A 12832-nucleotide genomic window follows, 5' to 3' on the forward strand; every position below is an offset into this window, starting at 1 on the left:
CACAATTACTTTAAATCTAAAAAGCTTCTCAAACTCAATACTAGAAGGTATTTCTATTAACAACTGAAAATGTTTAGAATATTTAAGGATTTCATAAATATACATATAATTTTTTAACTTGATGTTTAAGTAACAGTTGAAAGTTATTATGATAGTAATTCTATATATAATGTGCTTATGTTTATCATAAGTCTACATAGTATCTTTCAAATATGTATTGTTCTTAAAGATTTCAGCCATTTTTTTCTCCATTACAACCTTTGATCAGTAAACCATATGACTGAACAGAAAAAAAGTGAAAGACTATAGTATGCAATATGCTGGAGCTAATCACAAAGTAAGAGATAGCCATGTCTAAAACTTGAAATATTCTAATTTGTTAGCTGATATAAGAAAAAAGGTCCTTTTGCTATTCACATATTGACATATGCTAAAACCTTTAATAATATACAGAAAAATTAAAATGTTTGATAAAACTTTAAATGAAGAAAAATTATTTATACAAATTAAAATGGTAAAAATTTTTTTAGGAGAGTAGATCATTCCAACATTCCTTCAAACACATTTGAACAATAAATCCCAAGTACAAAGAGAAGGGCATGCTATCCTATTTGACAGTCAACTATAATATCTTAGTTCTGAATCTTTAAGGAATAAGCCAAAGGAAAAAAAAAGCTCATTAGAGGTAACAAAAATGGGCTTTAAATGTACAAAACTATTTTATCAGACATTTAAAATAAAGAAGATTACAAAAGCAAGTTGAGGAACAGAAGCTGCTTGAGTTTAGTATTTACTAATGATTTATCAGCACTAACTAACTTAATGATGTTTTACTGTATCCCAACTCCTGACATACTACAAGAAACACAATTCCCCATCAAGAGCTACCTTACCTGCAGAGGAGAGCGGAGGGTAATTACTTTGTTGCCTTCAGTTGCATCAATCTGTACCAAGACTGAATCAGAATGACTGGCCTTGGGATTCCACACATTATACAATCGCCGTCCAGGTCTGGCAACAGGGATATTTGCAACTTCTGTATACCCATGTGGTACTAAGACAGTAAGTAAATAAAATGCCAAATTCTTATTTATCAATATGTCTATCAAGATAATCATCAGTACCTCAAAATAATATACAAGGGTATTTTCCTTATGACTAGAAATAATCATTACAAAATGCTTTTCTAAGATACAAGGATTTTATAAGAGAATCCTTGCATCTTGGGGGATTTTACAAGAGAATCCTCGGTGGGGGGAGTTGAGTATATTAAAACAAACAAAATCCAACCTATTTCTTATTATTTCAATATGGAGTAAGACAAGCTCCTTTTCTTTGCAATAGTAATCAGTATTTTAGGGGATTCTGAATATTGTAATTATCTCTTCTCACAAAATTCTCATCCTTTTTGAGGAATGCTACATATTGCAATATTTAGGGACATAGAAACAATCTAGTTCAGTAAGGTTCTCTGACCTATAATCAAGTTTAATCATTTCAAGTTTAGAGGAAAACAAGAGATGAATTTATTAGTTATTTATTCTAACTCTTTAAAAATGTAGTCTCCCAACATATCTATAGCAAAATTTATTTTAATATTTTAAAATCAGCCCAAAATAACAATTCCTAAAGGATGGGCATAGCGACTCACACTTATAGTCATAGATATCTGAGAGGCAGAGATCAGAAAGATGGTGGTTCAAAGCCAACCCAGGTAAAAAGTTAGCAAGACCTCCCATCTAAACCAATAGCTGGGATGTGGTGGTGATCACCTGTTGTTTCAGCTATGTGGGAAACATAAATAAAAGGACTGCCATCCAGGCCAGCCCTGGCAAAAAACGCGACTCTATCTCAAAAATAATTATAGCAAAAAGGGCTGGGGGCATGGCTCAAGTAGTAGAGTGCCTGCCTAGCAAATGTGAAGTCCCGAGTTCAGTTCCCAGTACCACTATCAGAAGAAAAAAAAACCTTCTGAGATGCAATACCTAAGATGTCTTTAAAATAAAATTATCATACCAAAGGTAAAAGTGAAGGAGGAGCTTTCTTGTCGGCTCAATACAGACAGTTTCCCGTGCCGTGAGGGCTCCACACTAGCATATTCCAACTCCAAATTCTGGCCAGCATTCACATCATAAACATCACTTTTCTCAGGGGAGCTCATTACCCTGAGATTAGAGTTGGGCTGTATCTTAATGGGAACACCTATTGCATTTTTTACTGTAAAAGGAGCTCTGTCTTTTAAAGAGTAGTCGAAAGTAGAAGCAGCACCCTCTGAAAAGCCCTGCAAAGAAGCATATCATTACATTTCTGCAAAGTGTACATTTCTTCCAGACACTTTACCATGACTATATATTTTTGAAACTCATTTTCATGATGCAAAAAACATCTATACATTTCATTCTTAAATTTCACTTGAGATATTCCAAAGAAGAATCAAACATACTTTTGCTAAATTATTGAAAACATTAAGACAACTTTTGGATATTGTTATATTCATCGTATCTCCTGAAGAAATATGAATTGCCACTTTTGGCTCAGGAATAAAATCATCTCCTGGCATCAAACTTTTATCTTGGGTTGGGTTCTTCTTCACCTATGAAGATAAATAACACAGCAAATTTAATTTATCAATCAAGCAATAATAAAATCTAAAATGCAATAGTGTTGAATTCTCTAAAACTGGTTTTTCTACATCAAGGCTCCTCAAAAGTCTCATTTTCAAAAGTATTCAGAGCTTCCCTTTTATTTAATGCAGATTAGCAATCTTTCTTTCAGTAAATAGTCCATACATAGGGAAATGCATAGAATTATGCCATGAAAGCACTGAAAGATAGCGATAATATTTGTCTCCTGTGCAACTTCAAAATACTACTAGCTATTCAGTGTTGTGTATCTGATGGTTATAAGTTCATTAGCAATCTAAGGTGACCCTGAAGTCTAAGTTGATCCTTACTGGAGGCATTATCTGGAAATAACACGTTTCCTTCCTTCTGCTTTTAACCAGTATCACCTATAAATAATACAGTAAGCTTTCAACCAGCCATCGGATTCAATATGGTACAATATTACATTCAGGCTTTTGTTCTAACTGCAATTAAAAGCCTTATAAACTACTGTTGTGTTAACCTCTGTATGCAAGGGAGAGGTAGAAATATTTCTACCTCATTTAGAGAACACTGGGACACAGTTAAGTTGAATTCCTACTTTTAACTGTTACCTCAATTTCATTGTGCTCTGGAGAGGTGTGCTGTAACAATCTTATATAGCTCTCATTCTGGATAATCTAGAAAAATACATTTTGATATCTAACACTCTAAAGTGCTCACAAGAAATACCATAAAGAGATGAGAAGATAGTTTATAAAGTAATAATTTTCAGATTTTTTTGGTCTCTCTCTTAAAAATCACTCAGTATCAAACTCCATTATGTGAGTTACATCTACCAATATGAACTGTTAGAAATGAACCCTGAAATTTTTAATATTCATGTAAAAGTAAGATATGTTAATATAAAGGGCATTTTAGTGAAAAATAACTAGAAAACATAGTGAGAAGAGAAGCATTTATACATCTCTCTAGTGCCTAACTTGAGAGAAGACAGATGAATTCTCATTTCTCCTCCACATTCAATCTGTTGCAGTATCAAAAGTCACATGGTTTCCTGAAAACTCCATTGGACATTCGTAAGAGAACGAGAATACAATTAATACATATAAAGTCTCAGTACCAGCATGAAAAGGGCTATTCAACCACATGGACCCCTGAAAGCTCTTCAAGGATCCTGGGCCACATCTTGAGAATCATTAAGCTAAAAAATATTAATAAAAGTACAAAGAGTCATTCTGTACAAAGACACTTTATGCTTTCCTTACATTAAGCCTTAAATTCCATTGTCGCTTCCCCTCTACTCTCTCAATCAATGGCTCCCAGACAGCGTGGATCTCATTGTAATAGTGAACCTGAAAGACCACACAATTACATTAAGTCAAATTACATAATTCTGTAACCAGTAGAAAAAAATTAGGTAACTAGTGTTATGTCAACAGTCATTTTTAAAAATTACCTGAAGACCTAAAAAAAAAAAAAAAATATATATATATATAGCAATATATATATAGCATATTTCTTGTTATTCTCTAACTTTATTACCATCAATTTAGCAAAACTCAACATAATTATTCACTAACAAATTAAAAGTCAGAATATATTATCTATTCACATATAGCCTTACTATAGCCATGCATAAGCAACAAAAAGTTCCTATCTTAATTCTGGAGCTGTACTTTAAAGAAGTTGGCTCTGGCAGCACTAAGTGATGTGGTCATACCTGTAGTGTCATGTCAGCAGCAGCAGACATTAGGGAAGTCCAATTTTTAATATTTCCTGAAAACTTAGATTCTGCTAATAATAAAGGCACAGTCCGATGCCCGAGGCCACACTCTAAGGTAACCTGAACTGTCTCCACAGAAACAGCACAATTTTCTTCTATCAAGGGATGTTTTACGTCTCTGAAATGCTCTGTTATTTCTGTTGCCATGTCAACACCAAGAAACCATGAGTTGTAATCATTAATAGATTTGACACCCCAAAGATTTTCCATTTCCTTAGACGTGTCTTTCAATTCATCTTCTTTTGTCTTTGGTGACATAGCAGCCATAATTGTCAGCACGGTATTAAGAATAATGGGTGAAATCTTTAAAAAGGAAAGCAAAAAAATATTTAGAACAGATTCTTTCTAGATACAAATTAATATATATGATGTGAAAAAACTTAAAGTAACAAATTTAGATTTAAATGTACTAATTTCACAACTAAGGAAAACAGGAATTCATTTGTGAGGTCAACTAACTGCACTGCACTGATTTCTGCTCAGGTTCCCTGGGAACCTGAGTAAGTAACTAATACTGCATGTCAACAGGATGAACTGATCAAGTCAGATCAAAATGGTATTATGTGAACAACAACAAAAATAATGTAAAGGCACAACTGTATTTTACAGATTTTAAAACCAACTGCATTCCCTAAACCAAAGTGTGCAATCTTCAAAAAGATACACGTAGATGGCTTCCACTTGTCTTATACAAACAAACAGGAAGGCTAAAATCTCAGCTCTCCCTTATTTACCTCAAGATCTGTGAATTGTGCCTGCTATCATCTTTGAATAGTACCTTTGTTCACTTTCTCATCACTATCACTGTACTTTGTTCTATACAGGTCGTATCTTTCATATCCAGCCAGTACCCTCTCAGCCACCCTCCAAACTACCACCCACATAACTTTTATTTTTTAAAACCTAAATCTGGGCATAAGAATTATGCTTAAAATCTTCAGCAACTGCCCACAATCTCAGAGTAAAATTCAAACTCTCATTAGTTTATCGCACAAAACTCCTTTTGAATTAAGACCCTATTCAACTAGCTGCAGAGTTCCCCCAAAGTTTGAGAAATGTGGGGTTGAATAAGTCAAAAGGATTTCTCTTTACTTTTTACAACCCTTACTTACCTAATAGGCTCAACAGATATAGTTACATCATCAAAAGTAGTCTCTTCTGCATACTTTAAAACCTGACAACTGAATCTTTTTTTCTTTTCACTTATTATCTATAATTAATATTTCCAGTCTACAACTCTACCACACTATCTGTCCAGCCACATGGGCTGAAAGTTCTCAAAGAACTTTTTCACCCCACTGCCTTTGTGCATATTGCCAGTTCTATTTGGATAACCCATCCCGTTCCTTTACATCTATATAATTTTTATCAATTTTCAAAACCCAGTTGAAGATGTCCCACTTGCAGATAACTTTTCTTGAAGTCCAGGTCTGAATTAGAGAACCCTGCTTGTATTCTCAGCAGCATCTTGCATAGTCCACATCACTGACAGCTATGTCACTGATTCACTTCTTCGTCCCACATGTGCCACAGTTTTTAATGGCAGGGATCACTTATTCTCAATGTCTTATACAAGACATTTTTTACACATAGTAAGAGTTAAAAAAATGTTTACCCAATGAATAAATTTATTTACAAAGACATGAAAGGTCCCGTCAGCACTTCACCTCGTGCCTTAAGAGAAACTACATCCAAATTCAAAAAATTTTCTATTACTTTACATCTCTGAAAACAAAAAGCCCATTAGAAAAACAATCTAAGACTACTTTGTGTGTTTTTTTAACTGAAAAAAAATTACATTGTTATTTACATGATGTGTCAAATGATGTGTCACTGGCCAGTGACCTGTATGAGTAAAGCTACTGTCATTAATGGCATAAATCACCTCATTTTTCAGCCCTTGGAAAGGGAGAAAAATAGATTACAGAAACTATTCTAGGGACTGGTAGAGTGACTCAAATGGTAGAGTGCCTGCCTAGCAAGTGTGAGGCCCTGAGTTCAAATTCCAGTACTGCCAAAGGAAACTATTCTATATTTTCCATTTCTAACTAGACACAAAGTCATCCCACTAGAGATTGTTTTTTAAATACTTTATGTATGAGAGAAAAAAGCAAATCCTAACAATTCATTTCTAGTATATGCCTGTCATTATAAATACTTCATAAGCCAAACAAGACAATCACATTAAACTAATTAAACTATACATCAAATGAAGGCCAAAAATAATTTACTGCAAATAAAGTGATAGCAGTTTATCTCTCCATCCTTTTTTTCCTTCTCTCTTCTCATCCAGTCTCTGCTTTCCTTTCCAACTGAACTTCCCCAACACACACTGGCAAACAAAATAGAGAGCAGAGAAAACTACCCTAATCATTTGTACATACTAAAAACAAAATAAAAATAAACACCTGCATTAAAGAAAATATATTTTAAGGTTAGAAGTATTATGTTTACTGGACATGTGACTAGCGTAACACTGGAGTTATGAGAGACATCAGTATCAAAAGATCTTGTTTCAAGTAACTGCAAATATACAATACTGTGAGAAAAATAAGAATTTTTCACTCAGAGAATGTGATAGGCACTAACCTTAATTGTAAATTCTTTAACCATAACACTTATGTTTTGTTTTCCTGAGGCCCATGCACATTTTTCCATAAATAAAGAGCAGGGTTGTAAGACCTAGAAACAAATAAATGAAATTCACATTTCCTTAGTAATTGGTCCATTAAGTGTGTAGTACACAAGTACAAAAACCAGGGTTACTTAACTTGGAGTTTTTAACTACAACCTACTACGAAAAGCAAAACAGCACATTAAATTAGCCAAGAATCTCCACAAATCACTACAATATGTGGATGCTGAAGAGAACTTAGCAGTTCTCACAGATTTTTTCACTCAAAGTCCACAAGTAATGATGTATGTTTACTCTTGGACATTTACAGTGTTTTCCTTCAGCTGGAATATTTTTTTAAATGATACACTCTGTAATACTGCTTTTGAACTACATATAAAAACTAGCTAACAACTTTGGTAAGGTAGGTAAATGAGCACTTTCCAGATGAGTAAAAGATAAGTCTTGAGTATCATACAAGATCCTTAATTAGAAGAAATTCCCATTTTTTCAAACTTAATGATTTATTACAATGATGAAGCCTATATTCTTATACATCATTAAGAAATTAAATATTCTTGCCCTTGAACTAAATAGTGTAGTTAGTATGACATAACTATTTTTAAATAATTAGGATGAGCTTTCAATGAAGTGATTGCTAACAGTTTTCTGTGACATATACAAAGATGATATGTCAAAGAATAGTTCATAGTGAAGAGTAGAAAGGCCTAGAACTGCATTTCTTTACACAAATCACTTAGCCCAAAAATATCTTAAATTTAAAATAACACTGCAAATGTATAAATAATAAAATGAACCTTCTACCATAAAATTATCAATTTAATATTAAAAACTAATTGGTATGGGAATTAACTAAAATCCTGTTTTTTAATAGTAATGTGAAAACATAATTGAAATTAACTTTAATAACAAAGAACACCATCTTTTTTGTTTACATGACTCCAAGTGAATTTTTCATTCTAAGCTTAAATTGTCATTCATTCACTCATTGGGTACACTATAGTGAATAAAACAGTGAAAAAAAAATTCAAACACTATTTAACAGAAGATGATATAATTAAAAGGAAACTAGTCTGGAAGTGGTCCCTAGCTCTGTCATTAACAGCCATGTCTTAAGATCTTTGGAATCCAACATCTTTATCTGGAAACCCAAGTTTGCAGTAAATAATCTCTAAAGTCTGAGAGAACTTTCATACTCTAGAATTCTGTGAATCAACTATTTAATTTCTGGGATTCTTCAAGATTAGCATCCAAGGTGTTTCTTACTGTGGTGATGCTCTTCCCTCTCTTTTCTCTGAGAAAAGGGCAAGCGAGCACTTTCAGATCTCTGACAGAGGCTTCCATCATCTGCTCAAGCTTGGATGTTGACAGAGAAAGGTTACACTGGAAGGAGGCTGTCAAAGCAGGGGCATCAGCCTTTGTCAGGTTGGCAACAAACACCACTTCTGGATCTGTGATCTTGGCCTTTAAAGTCATATTTGGTCTTACAGAATCATCTGAAGAAACAAAAACAGGGAGCAGAAAAATTTCAAGTAAATTTTCTCGATTACATGCTATCTACAAGTTGCTAATCATAGTATTTTGCTATGATGGGTATGATGAAATTAATAATATTAATAACTGGTGGGTTAACACTAATAATGATTATTAACCAATTCTGATTATTCAAGAAAATGTAATCTGAAACCTGTCCTAACAAGATCATTCCCACTTTGGCCTTTGTTTTGGAGTTCTTTTGATCAGAATTAAGGTATGTGCATGTACACATACATGAAGGTGTGTTATCAGGGGCAAGGAGGAGAAAACTAAAGCCAGAACTATTAAGAGGAAGAAAGGGACTTTGATGAAGGAGATAAACTCATTTACTTTGGTTTCACCCAAAGCCCATAGTAGGTATCATAATCTGTCATATAAATACACTCAATATATAAATGAACGCAGAGATACAGATATGATTACTACTTAATCAATATTAAAGGGAAATGCAAAAATAATATTCTGACTTTGCCAATAAATGATAGTTTTCCAGTCTTGCTGAGTTTTGCATTTCAGAGAAAATGCCTCACCTTAAATAATGATAATTTACAACACAAAATCAATCACTGGTCTAGTTGGTAGTGCTGGTATATAAACATTACAGAGCTGAGAGTTGCTTTCGCACACACCTAGGCCACACAGTTGTAACCTGCTTCACAGAGTTTAGAGAGTTAAAGGTGATGCCCAGGAGTCATGCTGGGTCCTCTCATGTCCTCACCTTTTCCTGTTAACTTTTCAATTATTTTTCAATGTGCTAGACTTTTTCAAAATATTTTCTTTGGATAAAATATCCCCTTATATAAACCAAATGACCTAGATTAACTCCCTCTATTTCTGGGTAGTAAAAAATCTGAATGGTACAGTAGGAACCAGAGCAGAGTTTCCTGGCCCCTCACCCAATATATTTCTACTACGTCTCTCTCTTTAGTTTCCTTACTAAAGTTTTTACATAGATTATGTTTAAATCTGAAAGCCTAATTTTACTTTCTCAAATTCTCCCACTTCTCTTTTCTCCTGTTTGCAATTTTTGTTAAAATATACAAGTTGTCATCTATGACAGCTAAATTCTGCTAACCTTTCTCTAGCTTGACTTTCCCTGTGGCAGCCTGTTTTGATGGAATCTGTATTTCTTTTGCCATATTTTCTGGACTCTGAGGTATAGCTTTGATGAAAAAATCTGCCACAGTCATCAGAAACTCCACACTGGCGCATACATACAGCTTGTCTAGAACAGCATCAACTTGACTTCCATTCTTGTCTTGTTTATAACTTATATCAATCATAGAACTATTGTTATCTTGGTCATTCTTTTTGTCAATCATCCTGAAACAAAAATATACCATTATTTTAGTCCTGCTGAAATAAAAAAAACAGATGAAAATGTTCCTATACATTGTCTTTCCATTTCTAATCTAAACAGAAAATAGGACAATGTTAATGGAATCTTCAGCCAATTAGAAACTAAAATATCTCCTAATATTCAAAGAAACATGTAATTAAGCAATGACAGAATTTTTTTTATTTACAAAAGATTATTTTATTAAACTTATCTCAGTAACCCGGGGACAATTCAGACCAATTTCATCAGATTATCTGGGGATGGAAACAGGCATTGATATTTTTATTATAAGTTTCCCAGGGGCTCCAAGGAGTGGCCAAAGGTTGAGGATCAATGACTGGAATAAAGAGTAAGTTAAAACCTGTGCTATGGAAAGATGACTTTTCCTAGGCACATCTACAGCAAAGCTAAATATAAAATTTAAGTATATAGGAAAATATGCAGCAAAAAAAGACCAAAATGTCATTGCCATCTAGCCTCCAAAATTCTTTTTTTTGCCTAATCTTTTGTTATTTATGATTTTACTACCATATAATAGTTGTACGGGGATACATTATGATTTTACATAAGTTTTTAAAATATATCTTAGTTGGATTTACCCCCTCCATTATAGAATGTTTTAAAATTATAATGCAATACTACAGGAGCCAATTATTGGAAATGAATTTGGGCAGTTAGCAAAACATATGAATATGGTCCTACAAAATACAAGACAACCACTTTGCATTATTTTACTAAATAAAACTTCCCTGAAGGAATTTATCTCCAAAGATCATTCTTTTTAATTTGAGTCCAAAAGTGTACAAGCAACTCAAATTAGTGACTGTAGTGACAACCCTACACATCCTCACATGTGCTGGAAAGACTGGGTTTCCAAACAGATGGTGACATTTCTCATCCTTGTCTATACAGCTATGGACTACTAGCCTGGACATGAAATCTGCAAACTAGAAAAGCTAGTTGCAAGACAGAACAGTTTCCTCATTTAGTCATTTCTCAGGAAAACACAAGGCTCAGCAGTATCCAGTAACTAGTCAATGGAGTCCAAGTTTAAGTAGCAGTACAGTTTTTCTTTAAAAAAAACGAAGTATAAAACATTATGGGTCCCATTACTGAAAAAGGATAAAAACCTAACAAGGTTATTGAAATTACATATTTCAGTATGTTACATGTAACTTTATGACAGACTGATACACTTTAAATATTTCAAATGGGTTAATAATGTGATCATGCTTGGGATTCTATTCCCTAAAACCTAAAGAAATTTTTGCACAGAAAAAATAAACAAGATAAAGGAAAGATTCATAAACTTAAAAAAGATTTTAAAAGGATTCTGCCTACTAGAGACAATTTGGAAAAATATACTACCAACATATCATCCATGTTGATTTAACTATTAAAACTCATATTCTCTTCATTCTTATTTTTAAGATGGTACTCCATTTTATTGATAAAGTTTCCTTTAATTAAACTCTAAAGCAGCTGAATCCAATATCAGCACTACTTCTTGCTGCAATTTAACTCAGGAAGAATGACCAAAGATAGAACCCTTTTTGATGATCCTAAGTTCAACAATGCTAGATAACAATGTCAACCTTAAATAATGTATGACAAATTCAGATCTGACAAACCTCGATGTTGCTCTCTCAATGCCTTCTCTGAGATCATCAAGAGTGCACGTTTTAAGTTTAAGGCTGACATTCATTGAGCCATCCTTGAACATCTTCCCTGCAGAAGCCATCAAGTGCAGTGTGAGCTCACCAAGACGCAAACTGTCATTATGAAATGAAAGTCTGGACTCCTATGGCACATTTTTCAAGCAAAGGAATCAATTATCTTTAAATATTATATAATTACTTTTAAAAACATTTATTACGTCCGATCTGAAAGGCAAAACAATCTCAAAAATTTTAAAAGTATGGGTGCTAAAACACATAAATACAGCAGAGTAATATGGTGTGAGTATATATGAATACAAATACATATGTATGTGTGGTGGTATTCAATAGTCAATATGTAAAAATCTGATATAATTTTGATGCAAATAAAACAATCAGCAAACACTGTAGTCAGTTAATCATGAGTTAACATAAACACTTAATGAACTCTTCTATTAAAAAGTCATAAGAACTGTAAAGCTTATGAGAAAGGATAAGGTCTGATAGGCATTCTCAGTGAGCTTATATTGTAGTTGAGAAAGCAAAATGGAAATACATTAAGAGGAATATCATAAATTGTAAATGCTCAAATACCTTGTGAATTGTACTAATTTTTTATTAGTATCTTCCTGCATTCCACAAAGGATATTGTGTGGTTAAGCAAGAGTATAAACAGTAAAAGCTCAGGGAGGTCAACTATATAACTGTGGGCTTCGAAAACTTGAGGCAGAAAATGGGGACTTAATGACAAGCTGAAAAGGTAGAAGGCATTCTGTATGGCAAAAAAGCATGAGTAAATGATGTAGATATCCTCAAGGCACAGGGTAGAGAGATCAGGCTTCAACATTCCAATTAAATAATAGTAGAGTGTGAGACTCAAAAGAGATATGGAAGCTTAATTAAGGTCTCAAATCCCACACGAAAGATTTAAATATTGTTCATAGGGAAAAAGGCTTTAATCTTTATTCCACCATAACACATAACTCAAAATACTCCAGGTAGGTCCAGATTTTATAAAGAACAGACCCTCCCCAACCAATCAACAAACAAAAACCTGTCAGGGACAATTCTTCAAACAACCACCACAGTTGATCACTAGAGACCATGGCCTTATTAAGAGGTGTGCCAGCCATGTGCCTTCTTGGCACAAGGCTTAGTACTCCATATCTTCTCTCATTCCAGACTGTACACTGCATGAAAATGGGTCAGAATGACATTATTACTAGCAAACTTTGAAGCCTTTAACTTACAAAAATGGAAATAATTCACAAAATT

General features: G+C 33.5%; 1 protein-coding gene across 6 annotated transcripts in view; it reads right to left on the minus strand.

Annotated features, from left to right (window-relative positions):
* The window catches only part of Vps13c (vacuolar protein sorting 13 homolog C), a 188869-nt gene that overhangs the window by 58207 nt on the left and 117830 nt on the right, over positions 1-12832 (minus strand). For all 6 annotated transcript variants that reach the window (XM_074066103.1, XM_074066102.1, XM_074066101.1 and 3 more), the window contains 9 exons: positions 11531-11700; positions 9636-9883; positions 8291-8520; positions 6979-7071; positions 4327-4692; positions 3872-3958; positions 2444-2593; positions 2017-2281; positions 894-1054 (listed from right to left, as the gene is read on the minus strand). In XM_074066103.1, the coding sequence (XP_073922204.1) occupies positions 894-1054; positions 2017-2281; positions 2444-2593; positions 3872-3958; positions 4327-4692; positions 6979-7071; positions 8291-8520; positions 9636-9883; positions 11531-11700 (1770 nt within the window). The remainder of the gene's footprint in view (positions 1-893; positions 1055-2016; positions 2282-2443; positions 2594-3871; positions 3959-4326; positions 4693-6978; positions 7072-8290; positions 8521-9635; positions 9884-11530; positions 11701-12832) is intronic.

The sequence above is a fragment of the Castor canadensis genome, chromosome 2, assembly GCF_047511655.1.
Source record: "Castor canadensis chromosome 2, mCasCan1.hap1v2, whole genome shotgun sequence".
Lineage (NCBI taxonomy): Eukaryota > Metazoa > Chordata > Mammalia > Rodentia > Castoridae > Castor > Castor canadensis.